The sequence below is a fragment of the Pagrus major genome, chromosome 1 (genome assembly GCF_040436345.1).
Source record: "Pagrus major chromosome 1, Pma_NU_1.0".
In the NCBI taxonomy this organism is placed as follows: domain Eukaryota; kingdom Metazoa; phylum Chordata; class Actinopteri; order Spariformes; family Sparidae; genus Pagrus; species Pagrus major.
In genome coordinates, this window is record NC_133215.1 from 22,908,371 (window position 1) to 22,930,654 (window position 22,284).

At 40.9% G+C, this 22,284-nt stretch overlaps 2 protein-coding genes across 3 annotated transcripts in view; one reads left to right on the forward strand and one right to left on the reverse strand.

Moving 5' to 3' along the window:
* Positions 1-721: 721 nt before the first annotated feature.
* LOC140997651 (uncharacterized) lies at positions 722-5,254 on the forward strand. The gene is made up of 5 exons (XM_073467655.1): positions 722-797; positions 1,466-2,134; positions 3,731-3,817; positions 4,484-4,675; positions 5,067-5,254. The coding sequence occupies exons 1-5, from the start codon at positions 722-724 to the stop codon at positions 5,252-5,254; spliced, it is 1,212 nt and encodes a 403-aa protein (XP_073323756.1).
* Positions 5,255-9,785: 4,531 nt separating this feature from the next.
* The window catches only part of LOC140999749 (nucleosome-remodeling factor subunit BPTF-like), a 44,039-nt gene continuing 31,540 nt past the window's right edge, over positions 9,786-22,284 (reverse strand). For both annotated transcript variants that reach the window (XM_073470282.1, XM_073470274.1), the window contains 7 exons: positions 20,377-20,602; positions 19,881-20,206; positions 19,363-19,536; positions 18,806-18,998; positions 18,094-18,178; positions 15,529-15,715; positions 9,786-12,411 (listed from right to left, as the gene is read on the reverse strand). In XM_073470282.1, coding sequence (XP_073326383.1) covers positions 12,375-12,411; positions 15,529-15,715; positions 18,094-18,178; positions 18,806-18,998; positions 19,363-19,536; positions 19,881-20,206; positions 20,377-20,602 — 1,228 coding nt within the window. In that variant the 3' untranslated portion in view covers positions 9,786-12,374. The remainder of the gene's footprint in view (positions 12,412-15,528; positions 15,716-18,093; positions 18,179-18,805; positions 18,999-19,362; positions 19,537-19,880; positions 20,207-20,376; positions 20,603-22,284) is intronic.

A 22,284-nucleotide genomic window follows, 5' to 3' on the forward strand; every position in this document is an offset into this window, starting at 1 on the left:
GACAGATAATCTCCAGCATAAAACCCCTTATTCAGTAAATTTTTTTAAAAAATCAGCAGCAGGAATTATTCGTTAGATTACAAGACCATTTAATCATGATGGCATGCCCTGCATGTGTCCAGAGTTCTCTGTAATCAGTTTTTAGTTGTGCCTCCGTATTTTGAAAGTATTTGCCGGAAGAGTGATTATGCCATAATTTCTCCTTCTGAATGATGTATTGAGGTTCTGCAGTTCCTCGTTGTGACCACCAGAGGGCAGTGAAGACTCGTGATTGTAAATGCACTGAGTCAACAGTCACCACCTGGCATGAATGGAGGTCAAAGAAAGATGAGAAGTTGATGTGAGTGTATTTGACATTGTCCACCAAATTTTAAAACGTATGAAAACAAAACAAGTAAGTAAACCAATACGATTTTGAACATTATGTTCTTACAGCAGCTGCCAGAAGGTAAATCTAGTTCTAAAATTCTGAAATCCTACAACAGAGAACTGCACAGAGTCACATTTTCCCTCTTACATTGTAAACAACAATGGGAGCCTTTTTAGAATCCATTTATGAATGAAAGGAGTGTCCTGACACAGTGTTTATTTCTGTGTTTGGGACGTCCCACCACCTCCTGTTCCAACCCATCCCATCTCATTCCTGAGCAGCCCGTATAAAAATCCCAGGAATCCCAGCTCTGTAGCAGACCTTAACGTGTGTCCACACTGAACATCCAGGATGATGATGGGGATTATTCTGTTTCTCTTGTTTCTGGGGCTTCCTCTTTACAAGACGGAGGAGCATGTTATTAATGGTGAGTAAAAGCAACTTTTATCACTCAGCTTTGTACATCTTAATGAAGGCGTTACATGTTGCCTTTTTCCCAAATTAGGTCTATTATTTCCGCAAGCAACTTACTCTGTTATGTCTTGTTTAACACTGGATGTCTGTAGCTTTGAATCTCACCAATACAATATCTATTAAGTGTTGTTCTACTAGTTTTCAAGAATATATCTTTTATAAACCCTACAAAAAGTACAATAATCTGAGGCAATTTTATCTGCATTAACTTATTCCTAAACAATTACCAAATGTGATTTAGATAAAATACTAAATGAGTTACAGTTGTCACCTTTTATAACTTTGAAGGATTGGGGGCTTTTATGAATGTGGTTGATTTTAATATCCTGGCTGTAGATTCTTATCAAGTTAGACATGCTGAGGTCAATGAGTGTCATACTGTCAAATAAAATGTCAAGTTCTCATGATGAAAGTTAGTGAGTGACCTCCAGTTGAAGTACAAACACAAACATTTGTCATACTTTATTAATTAAAACAAAAAAAGATCCTAAACCATGAGATATTTTAAGTTACAAGGAACATCCACGGTTCTCATGTAAATTAAATGCATCATGTGCAGAGAGTCTTTGTATATGAACAAAATGAAGAAAAAGTCTTAACTTTTTGATTATGTCAACCCAGAGCTGTACACCCTGATAGAAAAGGGTCAGACCAGCTTTGTGGATCCACCTACGAGCAACCAGAGCCGGCTGCTGGTCAAAGAGCCCTCCCTGCCCATCAACGAGCTCCTGGAGAAGAGCAGCAAGACCGTCGAGTCCAAATTCACCCTCCATCCTCTCCCCTCTGCTGTCTGGCCAAAGCACAGTGACCTGGCCCCCGTCCCTCGCCACCACAGCCCACACAACAAGAGCAAAAAGGCCCCCAAGAGTGACCGTCTGATGGAGCACAACAGCGAGAAAACCAGAGGAGAAAATGTTGGTCTGCTTCCCAAAACCCTGCTAACAGGGGCCACAGCTGCTGCCAGCAACAACAACAACAACCGCACTGTGCAGAAAACCAACCAGGACACCCAGTCCAACATCAGCCCACCTCAGCAGAGTGAACCAGAGGGACATCCAAACTCCAGACCCAGGGGTCCACCCCACACGCAGCCTCAGCCGCAGCAACCGGTCCCTTCCCCACGCAGAGATCCCCCTAACAGACGGCTGGACCCAGAGGAGAACCGCCCGGGGAAGTCCAGTCTCTATCAGTCAGGTATCGGTGCAGCCACCCGGAACAACAGCCGCCCACCAGTCGCCTTCAACCGGCGCTCCTCCAGCCTGCTTTACCAGTTCGACATCCTGAGGAGAGGTACGGACAGATTTACTGTAACCTGACCTAAGAGCCTGACCTGTGTGTTAATACAGAGTTGTACACATAGTTGTATCATTTCATAAAACCCCCAACTGGGACTACATATTTCAGAAAGATCAAATTATGTAAGAGCCATCTGGGAAAACCTTTGATGCTTAAAATCACAGTATTTATTTATTGCTGTAATAATGTGTGTGACCTGACCTTTAAAATATGATATTACACAATTATCCCATTAGTCACTTTTTCCAATGTAAAATGTATATCCTGCTAAATTAATAGGCTCTTTTGAACATTTGGCCACAAAAAGGGCCAATGTCCCCTCCAATATATTGAGATAGGAATTATATATAAGAAAAATGGCATGCTATTAAAAGGCAGCCATGCATCAGCATCGGAAATAATCATGATCAAATGTAATCTTACTCACACTTAACAAATTGCCATTATTACTATCGGTGTAGAACCCAATCAATATTTCAGTTAGCTGACATCATCAGCCGATATTGGACGTTTCACAGATATATCATATCAGCGTATATGTTGTCCAAAATGCTGCTTTATGATTTTTATTTTTTTCTCCCAGGAGCACTGATGTGATTTTAGGCAGTAGAGTTTATTGTTAATCTGTAAAATATCTGGTCTCTGTTACATAAATTTGTCGCTATAAGCCTCAGTCCCAAAAATCATGTATCAGTGGGGCTCTATTACTCTGTACTGCAGTGTTGCATGTGGTATACTATAGAGGAGAAGATAGAGTGAGAGGAGAAAATGGGAGGCGAGCACAGCAAACATCCCTGCTGTTCACCCAAGTTTACTTAAATCTAACGGTGAATATGTAAATAAAAACAACAATTTGCTAAACCTTGCCGACAATATCCATAGAACAATGCATAGATTTCTTTTTCTGGTAATATTTGTACTTTATACATCACTATGAGACATTATTGTATTTTTGTGGCTGATGGGTTGAACATGCTGACCCTGTAACTGCTGATTTGAGTCCGGCTGGGGACTTTTGTTGCATGTCATCCTTCATCTCTGTCCCCATGGTTTCCTGTCTAAATAAGGCTGAAAATACGTCCCTAAAACACCTAGAAATGAAAGCCAAAGTTTATGCTTTTGTGAAAAGAAGTAAGACGTGCTGTAATATCGTATAAACAAACAGATAAAGTTCATAGAGTTCACACAGAGAGTGATAATGACATGAAAGTGAGGGTTTCTACCCTTCCAGTGGTAGTTAACATCCTCTGCCAGTAATTACAACCACTTCCCTCAAATCATGGCTGTCAGTGTCTCCCTGTGCGTGCAGTCATTTAGGGATTGGACTGAAACTAATGCAAAGCAACTAAGAAAGTTCTGACATTGTAATTACGATGGAAAAATGTAACATGGATGAGGTCGCATCACACACACCACCTCCTCCTGCCCCACGTGGAGGAATGCAACGCCTGGGTTTTGTAATGACAACCTTGTCTTTTTCTAATGACGTTGGAATGAGAGTCTGGCTCCGTACGTGTCATGACAGACAGTCACTTTCTCTTCGTCTTCTCATCCCTCTGTCTCGTCCTCTGCTTGTCTTCTTCTCTGCAGAGTCCGACTTCACACATGATGCCTTCTGCATGAGCGAATGCAGGAAGGAAAAGGAGGAGAGAGAGTATTACTGCTACAGTGAGTTTGGTATGTACACAATGAGTGACTAAGATAGAGTTTGTCAAATGTTGGCAAACAAAAGTAAGATGCAGTCAATGAAAACTATAATGTTTTGGTGAGCTGATGATTTTGGGGCATTTTTATGAGACTGATTGGTCCATATGGGTTAATTTTGAAAAATCCACCTATTAGCGTCTTCAAAGCTGACAAATAGACATATTACAGCTTCTTTGTGTCTGTAAGACCATAACGGGTCATTTTTACACTTTGTTTTTTATAAATTGAACAAAAAGATTTGATGTTCTGATTTGTGAGCTTTAAAGGGGCTAGTAGATGTCTTTTTGTAACCTTCAGACAGAGCCATGCTAGCTGTTCCCCACTGTTTCCAGTCACATTAAAAATTCACATTGCACATTTAAACTTCATAATGGCATAAACATAAACAGGAATTTCCAGCATTTTAAAGCAACAATATATAGAAATTGGCAGTTTGTGTGATTTGGCGCCACCTACAGAGTGCAACACCACTGTCGTAAATACAAATCCCAGGTCTGTAACAATTAGTCAGACGTAATGTAGGTGCTAACTACAAACAAAACTCACTACGTCCTACGATTCTGAAGCTGTTACATGAAGGTAAAAAAAAGTTACATAATGTTGCTTTAACATATGTTTTTCATGTCCCTTAAACAGCTATCAATGGGATAGTTCACGACATCGACGTGGTGCGCAAAGGAATACGTCTCATTACACTGATGGTGAGCAGCGACGGCTTCTACAAGATGAGTCGTCTTTATGTGACCCCAGACAGCTTTTTCTTCAAAGTCCGTCTTCTGGTCCTGGACACCTACAAGTGCAGCAAGCCCTGCCCCGACATCAAGCTCGGTGAGTGTAGCAGGGCTGCTCGAAAGCCACATAAAGCGAAACATCTGGGTGTGAATGTCTGTGAAAGTGTATCCATTAACTAATATAGTTAATAGGTGTTGATTAAAACTTAAAGCTGCTACAAGGAGCTGTCATTTTTTTGTGTTTAAAGTTCCTTTTAAATGCTTAAGATCAGATTTAAGACAAAAGTTGTGACCTATGAAACACATTGTGTGCAGAGATTAAAGTGTCTGTAACAAGTTGACATCAAATTCTTCTTGTGGGTTGTCTGATTCCATTTCCCTGATTTCAGCAAAAGCAGCAACAACTACTTTGTTTAGTGTAAAGGAGGAAAAATTGTTCTGTTCACTTATTCCCAGTCACTTCAACATTTCCCTTATGTGTTCCCAAGGGACCAGATACATTATAATGGGCCAGATCTACCACCGGAGGCGCCATCTTCCCACTGACCTCCTGAACCTACTGGGGGGTAAACTGAAGCCCGGAGACGGCCTCCTGCGAAGCAACAACTACGTCAAGAGGTTCAACAAACGGAGGCACCAGAAAGCCCTGGAGGCCACCCGCTCCAGGTGTAGGTGAAGCAAAGATAAGACTATCGCCCCCTGCTGCAGGGGAAGAGACATTGCAGCTTACCTGAACTGATCATAACTAACCCCTCAGTATTGTGCAAGACAGAAGACATTTTTCGGAAAGCATGTATTTATTTTCTTATGGACTGCTATGATGTATTCCTGGGTCATTTTTTTCTTCTCATCTGTAAAGTTCCTGACGTAACGACTTGTGGGCTCTTTGATAGAAAACACAAGCAGCTTCAGTTAAGTGGATTTTCCACCATTTTCTAATGTTTGGGGCATCAAAGAAGGGTGTCCCCTCAGCTCTCTTGTTATTTTCTCAGAACAGCAACTCCACTCAGACTCCTCATTCACTCATGGCTGGTTCATGAAGTCCCTAAATTGAACTGACTGAACTAACTGTTCAGTCGCACTCGACAGATTTTTGGCTGCATGTGTGACCAAAACAGTTGCGACATTCTTGCCGTAATCCAAGCACACGTGAGCGTGTACAGATAAGATCAAATTCAAAGCATGCGTCTATTTTTAACAATTAAATATTTGATCCAAAACAAAAATGCTGAAGAAAAACATATTTTTCATATAAACATAATGACTTTTCAGAAATAATGCCAGTTTCAGAAATGGAGGAAACTTGGATTTCATCATACAAATCCATAATGTAAATTATGATTCCTTTGATTAATTGATGATGCTTCTAAATTGACGTGAATGCAAAATGTTGAATTGCACTGACTAGCATTGTTTTATAACACTCAGGACCCGTGCATGTTGTCACTGTGGTTGTTATCAGCAAGCAGGAAATGCTCTATTACTGTTACAAGGACCAAAGGGAGGGAGTGAAGGGCCTGAAAAAGCAGCAAAAAAAACACAGCGGAGGAAGAAGAGGAGGAGGAGGAGGGCGAAAAGGGAAGAGAGAGCACAAGACCTTTGCTTGTCATGAGAGCGGCTTATTTTCCTAACTTTAATTATGTGTCCACCATGAAATATCTGGGTGGACTGGGACATCAAAAGGGGGCCTTGCTGAATGAGGAGGGGTGTGTGTTGTTGTAGGGACTAAGCCATAAATCTAATCGCAGGAATCTGATCCTCTCCGCACCTGGACACATGACTCGGAAAAGTGCTTCCGTCACATCTCCTCTTGCTTACACATAAACACGTTCTCCTCTGGTTGAGGCCAATGCTCAAAAAGGAGTATTTAAGGGCCAGATCAGAGAAAGAAGGAGGTGGAGGAGAAATAAAGACGGTTATGTAAAATGACACAGGGAGGGGATTGTTGGGTCTGTCTTTCTAAAGGGATAGCTTCTTATTTAATCAGAAATCCCGGGCTTGATTGTAGCACGACCCTGAGCTAATGCTTCTTATGAAAGGGAAAAGATTTGCACTGAACGCTTACACTGCTTTACTATACATGAACCCAATAAAGATGTGTATTTGTTTTGTACTCGATGACCCCGTGAGGTATTTATTTGTCTTTAAACCAACCCTCCATTCATGCTATCACATACATCTTCCCACTGACTGAAACATTGATTATCATTCCCAGTGATTGCATGAGAAGGAGCCGCTGAAGTAAGACACTCTAATTAGAGTTTAACAACCACGGTCTCTGTCTGGCCTCCGGCAAGAGAGGCTAACTTGGGAACTTGGATGTTGAGGCAGTCAGGGCTAAAGCCTCTTTTCTCCCCCTCTGTCCGTCTGTCAGCTGGGCCGGTCAGTTCCCAGGCTTGAGGAAGCCTCTATCTGGGATCAGCGCTGGAGGGAACAGATGCAGCCGGGCAGGAAACAGGAGCCCGCTCCACATCTTGGCTACTATCGCAGCGGGAGGACATTCCTTTTTGCAGAGGATGTAAAGGAGGAGGAGGAGGGAGCGAAAGAGGGGAGATAGGAGGGGGAGGTGGGAATATATCTCTAAAGTTGCTTCCTGTGTGATAGCTCCCAAACCACAAGGGGGGAGTGATAGAAAGAGGCAGGGGTGGTGGATTGAAACCACTCGGGGCTTGCGGCGATCTGCGGTGCTTTCAGCGTCCATGCGCGCCTCTGGATTCACTTAGCGGTTTGAGTGTGGAGTGTAGAGAGGGAGGTCGGGGAGAAGGGTGTGAGAGGAGAGTGAAAGGTCAACCTTGGAGGTGGCTTTTATGTGTCATGTTGGTAAATTTGATCACAAGAGGAGTTTGTATGAGTGTGTTCGGGGGCATGACCTTGTCCTTCAGCGCTCACAAGTATGCACACATTTCACTTAAAGCTCCGGATAATTGACAAGAGTTAAGCTGAGGTGTGATCTTGGTGTGTAAGGCCGGATTAACTTACTTAGGGGCCCTGGGAGAAAAATGAGCTGTGGGTTCTGACTGACCCCCGTTTCTCCCAGTCTTTGTGCACTGTGTCTACGTTAGTTAGTAATTATACGTTTTTCATCATCAAGTCAGCACATTGTTTAATGTGTAGGCCTTAAAGGGTAAGTTCACCCAAAAATTAACACTCAGTCAGTATCTACTCCCCCACATTTCGATGGAAAGTCAACAAAGCATTTCTGGAGCTTCACAGCTCGTTGCAGCATTTATCTAAACAACTGATGTAGATGGGGACTTGTTTTAAAACGTAAAAAACAAATAAAAAAAATATAAAATGGTTTCATACAGCTCATACAGCACAACACCAGAGGCCCTAAGATCCCAAAATGTTATTTTTAAAGCTGACATCTTCACAATAGCTGCCGAGCTAAAAGTCTTAGCACGCACCCCATCTGAAGCGCATGCATGAGCTCAACCGCTCATCAAGAGTTTATATAATGTCTTTTCAAATCAATTTGGGGTCTTAGGGCTTCTGGAGAATTGGATGGGTTTTTTTGTTTGTTTTTTTTACATTTTAAAACAAGTCCCCATCTACATCAGTTGTTTAGGAGAATGCTGCAACGCTATTTTGCTGTGAACCTCCAAAAATGTTTTGTGGACGATTAGACTTCATGCCGACTTTCCATGGGCATGAGGGTTAGTAGATAATGACTGAATTTTCATTTTTGGATTAACTTTTCCTTTAAATATAGATTTTAATTCACTATAATGCACGTACTGCTGCTCACAAGATTCCAATTAAATCAAATTAACGATTATCACATAGTGAACATGAAGGTGTTAGGCACAATGCCTTTGTGATGGTGCCCAATATTCACGATATTCATGATAACTTTGATATTTAAAAATAAAATATTGATACTGTGTTAATAATACACATATGATAATATCATGTGAATAATCGAGGGAAGATAAAACACACAGTAATCACAGTTAAAGATGTACACAGTAACCGTGTAGTGAAATTCTGATATCGTGACAGCCCTAATTTGTTCATAAACCAGAGCACAGGCTAACCAATGGATCACCATGTTGATTACAATTTATCCTGCGGGAGGCTTGAATGTGTGCAGAAAAAAACAGTTTGTTGAGATACAAAACCGTTCGTAGACCTCATGCTTGCATGAGAGGAAAGGTCAGACGATTACTGAAGTCACTGTCATCATCTTTAATGAGTGTTTGTGCAAAATTTCATGTCAGTCCATCAAATAGGTGTTGAGATATTTCAGTCTGGACCAAAGTGATGGACTGACAGAACATTGCCATCCCTACAGACATGATTATTTAAACTGATGCATTTGCCCAATCTTGAACTGTTTTCTACACATTTATTATAAAGTGTGCAGAGAGATTTAACGTAATAATGTCAAAGGGAGAAGTCATCATGAAGCTACTTAATCTGTGCAGTGTCGGGTCCCAATGTTTGCATTCAATATGCTTCTCTTGGGCGATAATAAATTATGAATGAATTTTGGGGCATTTTTTGGGTAAAAGACAGTAGTCGAGTTGACAGGGAATGAAAGAGACAGAGATGCAATAAAAGTTAAGGGAGGACTATTCAACTACTATTTTAGAAGGGAAAGATTTTTAAAAAAAAGAAAAGAAAAAAGTGAAGTGCTGATGGCCGAACTTTTACATTTCCTCTGTCCGACTTGTAAAGCTTGGAATTTTAATGTGCTGAAAGGACGCCCTTTTTCCTCTGCTTTTAAAATTAACTTTCACATTTGAAAAACAAACATATATACAACAGTATAGGAAAAGAACCCAAAAATAACCATTTTAATCTTATAAGTGGGTTGTCAGTTTGATTCTCGTAGTCTAAATTCCCTCTGGTTCAAACTTTTTTCAAATGAAATAGGAATATTTGTGTGCTTAGGAACAGCTATAACCAATTAATGGGCTAATTAACCGACTGGCAGAATGATCAATGGACCAGAATTAAGTTGTTGCCAGTCGAACAGGTCTGCCCAAAAATATGTCATTCTAACAGTATTGCTTCTCACTGTTATACAGATGATGTTCAATTATATCTCTCATTTACACCCAATTTATTTACATTTAATTGAAGTAATGTGCAAGACTTGAATATTAATACACTAACAAACTTGGATAGATAAAACTGGTCTCCTCCAGTGTGTCTGTATGATGAACAGAGACAGTCAAAGAAAACCCAACTCTTTTGAAAGCTGGTGTCAAAAACATTACTTTATTACCTAGGATGAAATGTCCTATCAAGTACAAAAGAGAATCTCTTCGGAGTTGCCACAATCTGTTAAAAACATAGAGTACTTTTTATCTGCAGTTACATTTCTTCAACATTACTCAAAAAACTGAGAACTTTTCATTGATATGAATAAATAATACAAGAAATGCAATGTCATTATAGAAGTTATGTTGAAGTGGTTGGTTTCTTACAAAAAAAAGAACAACTCTTTACAAGAGTTAACGGTGTCACTCTACCCCATTCAGAAACTTTATGCTCACAATATGCAGCACTTTTAATATAAAGGGCAATTTCACCTAAATGTAGAGTTCACTTCAATTAAGGAGAAAAAAATAGACAGTTAAAATATACAGGCGGGCTTAGCTGCTGGTTCAAAGAGTGAAAAATAAAAGTTTCTACTGCTCTAAAAATCTTTCATCTCTACATATTTGGACAGCCATAATATACAATAGAGATTACAAACAGTGGATGAAACACATCGTCATCAGATTACAAAGTGACAGACTTTTGTGTGAAAGACACACAAACACAGAAAAGAAGACAGAAGCTACATTATCTCTCAACTCTGCTTTTATACACAAAAATGAAAACATTTTATGATTGAAACAGAAACATTTGCTTTATTTCAAACTGTTTTTTTTAACAACTTAAAGACAACTGTGTCTTATGACTGCTCCCCTCCTACAAAACTGATAATCACGGATTACAAAAAAGTGCCCAAATATGCTAAAAATGCAGCTATAAAATTTTCATACAAACCCCACGGTACAAAGACTCCCCAGTCCCCACTCAAAGTTTACTCCCAGACATGCTGCCGCAGACCGCAACATAACTGAGTTGATGCTGAGTGGAAAAGTCCATTATCCAATTACTTAACCATGCTTTGAGGGTGAGTTGAGAGACATATGTGAGCCAACCTGTCAACTTCAATGAAATATGCTGGGAGAAGTGGCTGATAGATAAGGGGAAGAGAGACTTACAGACTCAGCCACTGACAGAAACAAGACGGTGTGTGCATGGATGGAGGTACAGTACATGTGGGTAAGTTAAGCCTCGGCCTAACAGTCTCGTCTCCTCCTTGACCTTTTTGTCCTTCAATAAAAGGTCAAGTTGAAACAGGAGCTCAGAGCTAGTTAGCATTCTTCACAATGGAATAAAGGTCAGAAGAGGGGCAGGATGTGATGGGTGGGAGGCCATGTCCTGGGTGTTTCCCTCTGGAAATTAACATCAAAGTAACATGGCCCCCAGACTAAATGAAGACCCCTTAAAATACTCAAATGATGGCGGTCTATGTCCATGTGTGGTGATGCTAATCCGATTCATCTCCTGATCTTTTTTTTTTTTTTGAGAAACTTCTATTACGAATGGAGCATCTGAGGAACAAGCTACTGTGATCGGGAATGAACGCTGAACTGTACCACTGACAGCCAAATTTGAATATGAGGCTGGTTCATGCTTGCGTGCAGGGCTACACACCTGAGGGTATAGTTTAAATAACTGGGTGCAGTGGAGATGTGTGTAAAACATGACAAAATGAATCTAAAAACTGATTTCAGTGGGCTATTTCTTTTGCTTGGGGGACTTTTTTCTACAGCACCAATAAACTTCTGCTTTCACACATACTGTCGTTAAATACAAGAAGAATTAAAGGTGCAATATGTAAGATTTGGCCAAATTTTTGCACTCAAATCAAGGTATATCACCAGAGTAAACGCTAACTGTAGCTTAAGTTAGCTACTAAGCTCAGTTAACAGTGCAGCAAGTTGTGATATTAGCTTACACTGCCTGGGAGCTTGGAGCACCGGGGGAGTGTTGGTGTTTACTATCACCTCTTGAGGTACAAAATGGCTAGGGGTGAGCTGGTTAGCATGCTAACTTGAATAGATATCTCTGCAGCACAATACATAGATCGACATACATAACATCAAACCTGTTGTTTCTTCACATTCTGTTGATTTTTTTTATGTTTTAGCTAAAATTCTTACATATTGCACCTTTAACTCCTCTGTGCTATACATGAATGCAGCATCTGCATTTAGCCACATGTGAAGCATAAACCGGGGATTTCAGTTTTTATTTAAACGTTAAGAACATTTCTGTTCGAGTCAGGGACTTTAATGGGATGGGTATGTGTCATAAAAAATGACAGGATGTGATGAAATGAAAGTTGCACCTCTGGGCGATCAAAACTGACACAAAAGAGCGATAAGCTACAGAGTGAACACAGCTCTTTAAGAGTCTGCTGCTGCCATGAGATCAGGCTGAACATCCAACCAGCCAACTTATCATCTGCCTCTGCGTTTCCCATGCGGCTCTTTCCTCTCATGGATGCATCGGTAGGAGCGGCTGATTGGGATGAAACAGGCTGACAAACAGTCCGTGGCCACCCCTGTCCCTGGTCCAAAGGCTGGACTTCTCTGCCATTATGTCCCAAGACACTTGTGATGAAAAGGGGCTTTTCTTTCTCTGCCTTTAGCCCCTGCAGTGGAGGTGCTGGAGGTTGGACCATGGGACTTAAAATCAGGGCCTGTCTTTTTGATTTTAGGAGGGAGCTAAGAGGCTGCTGACTGTAGTTTGTTGTTATGAGACCTACAGAGACGGGCAAAGAGAGGAGGAAGAAAACAGTTGGAAAACTTCTGGTCGTTTCCTTTTTTATTAAAAGCTTTACAATATGACAAAAATATGCACTAGGGGGAAATACAAAACAAAACAAAACAAAAACATGTTTTGGATGCCAGTGGGTCAGACACTTTGACAGAGACCAAGCAGCCATGTTGGTGAAATGTAATTGAAGTGTATGACGGCGGCCCAACAGTGTATATACAAGGACTTTTTCTTTTTTAAACTGGAGACTGTCGAGCTTACCATATTTAGAACATGACAGCTAAACTACATTTTTCTCCAATCTATCTTTACAGATCCCACAATTATTTCCTTTAGAACATAAAAATAGTCCTTCACAAAAAGATAGAATATGCACATGAAATAACATTATACATGGGTACAGCCAATAAAAAGAAACTAATAAATGTTGCATGCTTTTTTAAAATTCTCGGCTAAGAAATGAGGTAAAATTGTTCTGCTGCAGCATGTTATGACCAAGACGATAAACAACAGTTCTGTCAAATTAAAAGATAAATTATCTGTGTGTGTGTATGTGTGTACGTATGTATGTATGTGTGGAACTGAAGTCAGATTTTATGAACAAAATCATTAGCTTTTTTTGCAAAAACTGAATCTCAAGAAAACTTCATATTTTGTCTTACATCCAACTTAATCATAAACAAAATATCAGTCATCTGTTGCAAGAAGTGTAAGAAAATACATTTTCCCTTGAACGCTTTGTGTTACCAACATGGCTGCCATTTTTAGACAGTAGAAACTTTTTTTTTCTTTCCTTTGCTTCTAAAATAAAAAAGGATCACACCTACAGTGTGGCTTAATATTTGCACTTTCTTACAAAGTTTTTAACGCTGTTTTAAACAAGTAAAAACAGCAACATCCGGGTTACCAAATCATTATTTTTTGTTTGTTTTTAGAGTGACCCCGGCACCCAGGAGTTTGACATCACAATCTGCAAGAGAGAGAGGGGGAGAGAGAGAGAGAATGGATGGTGTAAATACACGCAGGTGAAGCACGTCACCTTTTCAGGCACATACAGCTGGATGCAAACCACAAGACAGACTGAACTAATGAAACATAAAAACTGGAATGAGATTTTACTACTTCAACTTGTTCTTTAGCAAATAAAAAGCAGCGCCAAAGCCGTATAACCAACAGTAGGTATTACAAGTATTTATTAATCAACCTGTCCTTTAAATCTTGTAGTGTGCATCCACCCAAATCATTCACATCACGCAGCGAGGGCAATGCAGTGAGTGAGTTTAGAGGCATAATCAAGCAGGAGTAGATAGTGGAGTTATTAGAGTTTATATGTTGCATGATGATCAATTGAGCAGAAACAGCTGAGCCCAAACTGCAGTATAGGCAGCGGCAATAACATTAAGGCCATAAAGAACAGGGTAAAAATGGTTTCGATGAAATAGAGCTTTGCTTCATCCTATAACTCATCTATACAGCACTAAATGTTCTCGGGCCTAAATACATCTGTGATTTACTTGAACATTACGGCGCTTCCAGACCAGGGCTGCACAATTAATCAAAATGTAATAGAAATTGCAATATGGCCAAGTGCAATATCCAAATCACAAGAAGCTGCAGTTTTTTGATAAAGGTAAAATGTGTTATGAAGTACTGTTGTACTGCACAGACTCCCAATCTTGTTCTCCAAATTTAAGAAAATATATTTATTTGGTTCAGACGCCAACTAATGTCACATTATCATGATTTATTTTAATATATTTTTTTAGTAAAAATGAGAATTGTGATGCATAAATGATCATTCCTACTAATCCTTAATCACATCACAATATGATTTTAAAAAAAAAGTTTTACCATCGTGCAGACCTAATTCAAGACCACTCAGGTCTTCTGGGACAGATTTACTCTGTTCCCAGAATCAAAGCAAAACAGCTTTGAGTTTCTGAATACCTGAGGTCTACGAAAACTTCCAATTAATCAGATATATAACTTTGTTTATTCTCTATCTATTTTCGTGCTTTAAAATGAAAATGAAAAAAGCTTGCCCCCAGGCTTATTATGTTCCTATACTATAACTTTTGTGCACTAAAAACAATTAATGGCCAAGATACAGGGTCCATGGATACTAATTTAGGGATGCTAGGAAATAATCTACATGGCCGCTCAAACGGAAGTCCTGCTGTCTTATTTTTAATGTATTCCTATGGCCTCGTGTCTGAATGGTGCTATATAAAGAAATTCGCCTTGCCTTCTCAGAATGAACCTAAAAAGCCCTGATCCAGCAGGTTTGAGTCGAGTCAAGGCCCGATTTTTCATACTTCTCAGCCTATACAGTATAAATTGTAGGACGCAATAATAAAAAAAGATGGGAAAAAATCAAGTATGAACATTCATACACATCAATAACTCCACTATAAACAACAGCTGAAAATGCCCCTTAATTGCATGTGAAAGCTGAAGCAGAAATGTTGTTATGGGTGGAAAATCAGCTGATTGAAGGCTGAATGAAGATACCACCAATAAGAAACAGTAGAGGACCAGGGCGTGACTGAAAGCTTGTACAGTTTGCAGAGTTTAAGCAGGGAAAGGCATCCCTTGCTGCACCCTTAACAATTCAGGTTTTTAAAATGATACAGAATATACCATGATATCATATATCATTTTAAAAATGTAACACTATCAGTGGAGATGATGCCGACTTGTCCATGAGACATAAGAAGCCTGCTGGTTTGTACGAGCTTTCGATCACAAGCAAATAAAAAAAGGAAAAAAACAAGAAGAGTTATTTTAAATTATTTAATGTTTCTAGGAAACACAAGATGGTGAAGCAGGAAATCAAAGAGAAGAAGGAGTCATCGAACTCCGTTAGCACATGAGAAGTTCAATTTTATTGCTCTCGTTGGAGAAAGTCTGTGTCTAACAGCGTCAGAGGAGGGCAGAGGTCGGAGCCACAGCTGGAACTGCTAATGACTTAGTCTCACTTTATTCTGCCAGGTGGATGCTCTCTGAGGGGCTGAAACTTCCTCCATTTCTCAAAGTCACCTGCTAACATTTTGTGTTTCTTTTCCTCACCAGTGCTCATCATCATCATTATCTCCATCTTACCTGCTGGCTTTGAAGCCTTTGAGTTTCTGGACAAAGAAGTTCTCCAGAACCTCGGCACACTGGTAGAAGGGCGAGTCGCTGGGGTTGTAGTAGCGGCAGTTGTCGAAGATTTTGGTCATGTCCGCCACAAACTCTGTCAGCTTGACGTACTCCCGCTTCTGTATCCTCTCCTCCATGGTGGAAAGGTCTAAGAAAAGGGGATTTAAAAAATACATTTGGTCAACGACTGTATGAACAGAATGTAACACAAATGAATGAAAAAAAACCCTACACATTTAATTGCGAACTCTTGCCAGAGACAATCATCACACATGCGGAAGCAGCAGATAAATATATGGCTTTTCTAATTGACTTTTGTAACACAAATCAACATGTCTGCTTCAAAGTAATTGCAGCTTATTATGTGCTTGACAGACATTCAGATATGTTTCCTGGGAGCACAGTTAATCACTTTATATGTGACAGCAAAAATCCAAAACCTCTGCCAGATTTAACCTCGATCTACACAGCCTTCCAGGTCAGACCCATGCGTCATTCCTGAGGAGAGCGTCATTATCTGAACGTCAAATAAGTGTATCCAAGTCTCAGTCTCTTGACAGTGTTAGTAACCTGGTTAAATCAAGTTAGAAACTGACAAAAATAAGGGTAGCTAATTAGCAACGTCTGAGGGTTCATAAAATCTGCTGCTGCCGGTGGTTTGCTCTGCACGGCGTCCCTGGGGCTGCGTTTTAAACAAACATATCTGACTCTTAACCTCCTCAACCCCCACCTAGCTGGCCAGGGGCTTACAAACCTCATGGTCAATATCAAAGACCTCCTTCTTCTCCGTCATCAGATTTCATCTCGAAAACCCTCCAAAAACTACCAACGGCTGCAGCTACACCAGCCAAACGCTCCTTTTAATTTCTGAAAACCAACAAGGTCTTTTTCTTGCGGTGGAGGGGAGACGGGAGGACTAGAGTTTCCAGGACCGGACCAACAGGAGCTGAGTATGGGGCTGGTCCCTTTCCACAGGGAGCCCGGCAGACCCCGGACCAGCTCATTAACGGTTTGTTTGTGTGGAAGTTGAAAAAGGCCCTGCTGACGTAAGTCCCCATTTACATGGCCGGTTTGATCTGAGTTGGAGGGCTTCCTCCCTGCTGGTCTCCTGGTGGCTGTGTGTCCAGGTTTAAGATATAGAGACTGGGTGTTACTTCCAGTAAGGAGCTGCAGCCTCGTAATCGCCTGAGGTAATTATGAAATAAAAACAGCACGCCTGAGGGCAATTTTAATCTTCCGAGTAGAGATCCCAATCCAAGTCTTGGTAATTCAGTGCTGGGTATCTGCTGATTCACGAGAATCTTAATATTTTCCGACAGCGCAGAGCCACAAACACAAGAAGTTTGCCAAACCACTAAAGATATGATGTTACAAGTTTAAAGAGCTCCGCATTCACAAAATACAGCCTGGATCAATGCTTTCTTTAATAGGTTTCTGTAATATGTTATGTTGTGTTATGGCATCTTTACCAATTAATATGACCATTCTTTAAAAGAATCCATGAATTATTCATCATCCCTGTAAAATGAAAATAGTGAAAAACATCTATAACAAATTCTTATAGCTCAAGTTGATGTTGGAAAGTTCAACAAACTCATTTTGCTCAACCCACAGTGCAAACTGCAAAGATATTCAATTAACAATGACACATATTTGGTATTCTAGCTTCATAAATGACAAATAACATTGGATAAACAACTACTTGAATATCAAAATTGTTGATAAACAATTTTTTGCACCTGCAAAATCTCACTGAAAAAGATGCCAAAGGCCAAATCAGCTTTGCTTGTTAACACTTCTGGTCAACACAGGAAGTTTCACCCACAAGTTATACAAAAATATCAACACACAAGTTTTGAAAATAAATGCCACCATGAATGAAAACAAAGGGAGGAAAAGAACATTAAATCAGCCTCAGATACTACCTTCAAATTCTGAAGGTAAGCTGTGGAAATCAATCACCACCTAATTACATGCAACTGTTCGTAAATGTTAGTAAAACATGCAACATTTGCACGGTTCTTAAGGTTTTTTTTAATTTTATTTACTTATTGATACTAATTTTATTTAAAAAGGCTTCAAGATCAAAATCAAAGGAGAGTAATGTAGTTTAAAGTACTGCAAAGATTGTTCATTGGAAACAAAAAGCCTAAATTCTAACACTGATGCCTACATATCATCAGCAAGAAGATGGCTATTTCAATATAGTGATTATAATTATTCTTAATGACTTTCACTGGTTCATATTCCAGCTTATCCGGATTGGATAAATCATAAATTAAAACTGTTTTTTTATGAGCCTGAGGTAAGAAGCTGCTCTGTAGTCTGTCAGTAAGTCCCAATAGCAGCTTTAAGTAAGAACACAGAAATGGCCACAGTGGGTCCACAGTAGCTGCCAGCCCAGATGGGTCTGGGGGCAAATTCACAGAGTATGGTAGGAGATACAGTAGCTGGGAAACATTCAATTACAAACCTCATTGTCAGTGTTCACTATTCTGCTTGTTATGACACATTTCCTCCACTCACCCATTGGTTCCTTGATAACCCTGTAGTAGTCTGGGGCGTCATTCGTGTCCACTGGCTCCAGGAACGGCCACGCCATTTTATGTGCCTGCAGAGGAGGGAGGGGCCCAAAGGGAGGCACAAAGAGAAAGAAGAGACACTTGAGAAAGCTGAAACTGATGAAGAACAACAAACAGCACCATGAAAATGACACTGGGAGCAGGTGGGTCAACACAGATGTTCTCTCTTGTTTTCTTCCCCTCTTTTCTCTCTCTTGCTCTCTCACATATACAGACTGCTGTAGAGAGGAGGAGAAAATGAGAGGAGCCGAGGTAGGAGGAGGAGGAGAAAAGAAAGGGAAACTAGAGAAAAAATGCTGAGGCCAGGCAGCTGTCCAAGTAGAGCTCTGGGGAGCCAAACCCATCAGATAAGACGGACACAGAGGACTTTTGTTTGCTGCTCTTACACTGTAGTGGGGCGACGAGGAGCAGTGTTAGAGTTCATAATAAAACTACCGCTACAGTGCTGCTGCTTCAGATACTGCCGAGAGTGTTTCTGTAGCTGTACAGTAAATGTGCAGTGATGCAGTAGAGAGTAAACCTCCACAAATGTAGTTTGTCCACCATTTTGATTTCCAGAAGAGAATTTTACTTTATTCATACAGTTTATTTTCACCAGTGAAAAACGTAAAAAGTAGTACAGCAGTCATTGTTTCTGTTTGACTGTAGTATTTTACCTGTAAGGAACGTAGAGTTCTCCGCAGGCCCTCGTAGTCCTTGTCTGTGAGCGGCGTGAAGACCGTCATGGCGTCCTCCGTCGACTGGCACTGTGGGCACACATACTCGTCGATGTGGTTGGCCTCGCTCTGCAGGATGCCCACACAGCGACCGTGGTACCAGTTCTGGCACCGGTCACAGCCGATGTAGAACCTGGGAAGGCAGGAAGTACTCACTTTTGGTTGTGATGTAGAGCCATTTGCATATTTAAGTTTCAATGTGCTTTATCAATAAAACAATTAGTTTAAGTAATCAGGAGAGTAGAGATGGTAAGATGTAGTTAGAGACATGAAGTAAGTCCTTGGTTACTGCTGCGTTAGTGCTTCTTTGTTGACATTTCACACAATGTATTTGCTGAAATGCTAATTCTACCAAATCTGTTCAAATTACATGCTTCTGCCTGTTGATGCTAGCTCCAGATGGTTGCAGTCTGGAATACTTTTTGTAAACCTATTATTCACATTATAAAATGTTATCTTATTTTGTGTCAACAATATCGAGTCCTGCGGTTCCTTACTGGGACTCGTCGTATGGGGTCTGACAGATACAGTACAGCTCCTCTGTGCTGCCCTCCTGGCCCCTTTTACACTCCACACAGATATAGTCATCCATCTTCTTGGCCTCCTTCTCTGTGATGCCCACACAGTCTCCGTGATACCAGTTGGTACACAGGTCGCAGCCAATGTAGAACCTTTACAGAGAAAAGAGAATGGCACTAGAGTAGTTAACAGCATGTCAACAAATATCAAACTTTATCGTGGTATTTAAATCATATGACCAGCGTTATGTTTTTAATGACATCATAAATTTGATCTTGAAGATGGGGTTTTATTTAATGATTTCTTTGTTTAATAATGAGTGGCACTGGGTAAATCTCATCATATCATCTGACTTTTTGGAACAAATACTTTCTTTTCATTTTTAAATTGAAACAGTGTTTTACTGGGCCTAATGACACCATGCCTCCCCACCAGGGTAATAAAATCTGTGAGTATTCGAGAATATATCTGAGTATTCAAGAAAGCATCATCATACTTGGTCTCATCGTACGGCGTCTTGCAGATGCAGTAGAGCTTGGTGTCCTTCTTGCTCTCCCTGGTGCTCGTTGTCGAGATCATCTTCTTCTTCTTGGACTTGGCTGACGTCACGGTCTCCCTCTCCTCCTCCCGTTTCCTCTTGTGCGCCGAGGCGACGGTCGTGGTGAGATGGTGCTGAGAGGTGATGCTGTGCGTGTGTGCCAGAGCGTGTTGCTGCTGGTTGTGGATGGCAGCAGCAGCGGCGGCCTGGGCTGCCTGTTGGGCTGCTGCCTGAGCCCTCTCCTTCTCCCTCCGCATCCGCAACAGGTCCCTCTTTAGCTCCTCCTGAGGAGTGTGATGTTGGGATAGATGAGTTAAAATGGTATCACTTTGTTTCAGGGCATTTTCTTATCTGCATGTACCTCCTTGTTTTACAACAGTACCCTTTGGACAATATTTTAAAGGACACATATGTTTCTGATGTTGTATCCCTCGTTTCTTCTCTCCCTTCATACCTGGGCCTCCAGCTGCAGCTCCTTGTCTAGAAGAGCCCGCTTCTTGAGGATCTCCATCTTGAGGCTCTCTTTGTGCCGGTATAAGAGCGAGGAGAGCTTGCTGGCGTTGGCCAACCTTCTCTTGGCCTCCACCACCTCCTCCTTCTTCCTCCTCTTGGCCGCCTGCCTCTCATCCTTGTCTATCCGGTCCAGGATGAACTTCATCACCTGGTTGCACACGATCATCCTGGACAGGCACAAACAGGAGGAGGGGGAGATGGCAAAGGAGTTAATTATAGACTCATATCCGCCTGACCTTTCCAAAAGAGGATCATGAATGCTTATTGGATAGAATAGTAAAGTACTGTATAGTGAGGATGAATACAGTACAAAATGAGTAGTCTTGCCTAAAAACACAGTTCAAGAAGTATCGCTATTGAATCTAATGAGCACCCATGTGAAAAAGGGCTGTGGCCCATTTAGGGTATTTTCTTAAAGGCAGGAAATACACATAACAGTCCTGCTGAGAGAGAACAGAAGGATAAAAGAGCAGGGAGGGAAAGGATTATCACATATCTGAATCTGGGATTCAGAAGTCAGTTCAGTCAAAGACACAGAGGAAGAAAGTTATCCCTCTGATACACCAGTGGGCAGGAGTATTAATCCAAACAATGCCTCAATGTTTGAGAAAGTACAACCTGCATGGCTATTGGCTACTTCAAAAATGCAAACATCTAACTTTCCACATGTGAGAAATGGCAGTGCGTGTCAATGAACAATGAGAGCATTTCTCTCAACGCAAGTCCTTGAGGCATTCTGACTCAGTTGAGTAAGCCATGTAACTGTAAAGTCCTCTCATCTCCATCTGGCTCTAAATCTTTCCTTTCTGTGCTGTGAACTGTCAATAAAGGCTAAAGCCTGAACCTAACATGGCTCCTTCCTAAAAGTGATGCAGTCGTGTCATCATGTCTGTGAGAACCAAGCCTAGGCCACGTGTCTTACAGGTGTTAGAAGGCTATTTGGTTGTCCAGTGTTTATTTGTATGAGACCACTGTGCTTCAGTAGCAGGGGAGTGGAGCTGAGGGTTGGAGGAGAGGTATGGTGAGAGATGGACAGATAGATGACCACTGGGAAGCCACACTGCTCTTGTAAACATGGGAAGAGGAGGAAGAAAGATCATACATGTAAATTCAAGCTTAGAAGTTCATATGGGGATACAGGGTCATATACTGTGTAACGATAACTTCCTGCAAATTAAAGGGAGGTTCGAGAAATATTAAGCAAAGAAAAAGACAGAAGTAAAAAAAAGAAAGAAAAGAAAAGTAAATCGAGATAATTTATGGCTCAGTCTCCACGGTATGTTCACTTGTGTTCGCGAACGTTCACAACTAAGATCGAAAACTGTTCAGCAACAGAAAGCTGCGTTCAGTACATGCTTGTGTGAATAACACACAAAACACGTCCATGACCGATGAGGTCAAACACGGGCCAGGTCTCCTACAGCATGTACCCTGAAGTTACCACTGCAAATACAGCGCAGGAAGTGGAGGAAACTAATGAAACAGGACACACAAACACCCGCGAACTGATGTCACAGTTTAGTACTAACGGAGACGTGTTTTGAAGGAAAAGTGAGAGAAAAGGATGACATGAAGAAATGGAAAAAGGATGAAAAATAAGCAGGGAGACAGACAACAGACAGAGCTACTGTAGTGATGTCACGGTAGTCTGGGTTTGGTATTTCAGGTTTGTGTGAATGGGCACAGTGTTGACACACCGTCTGTGGATATAAACACATGGTTGTCAGGGTCAGCTGTAGGTCAAGGTATAACCTATCTACAGTATATAAAACAGTAGGGAAGCTTTTCGGCTTTTATTTTATAGATTTTATTTCTGTTTTAATAGTTTGAATAGTCCCAACTCTGCTTA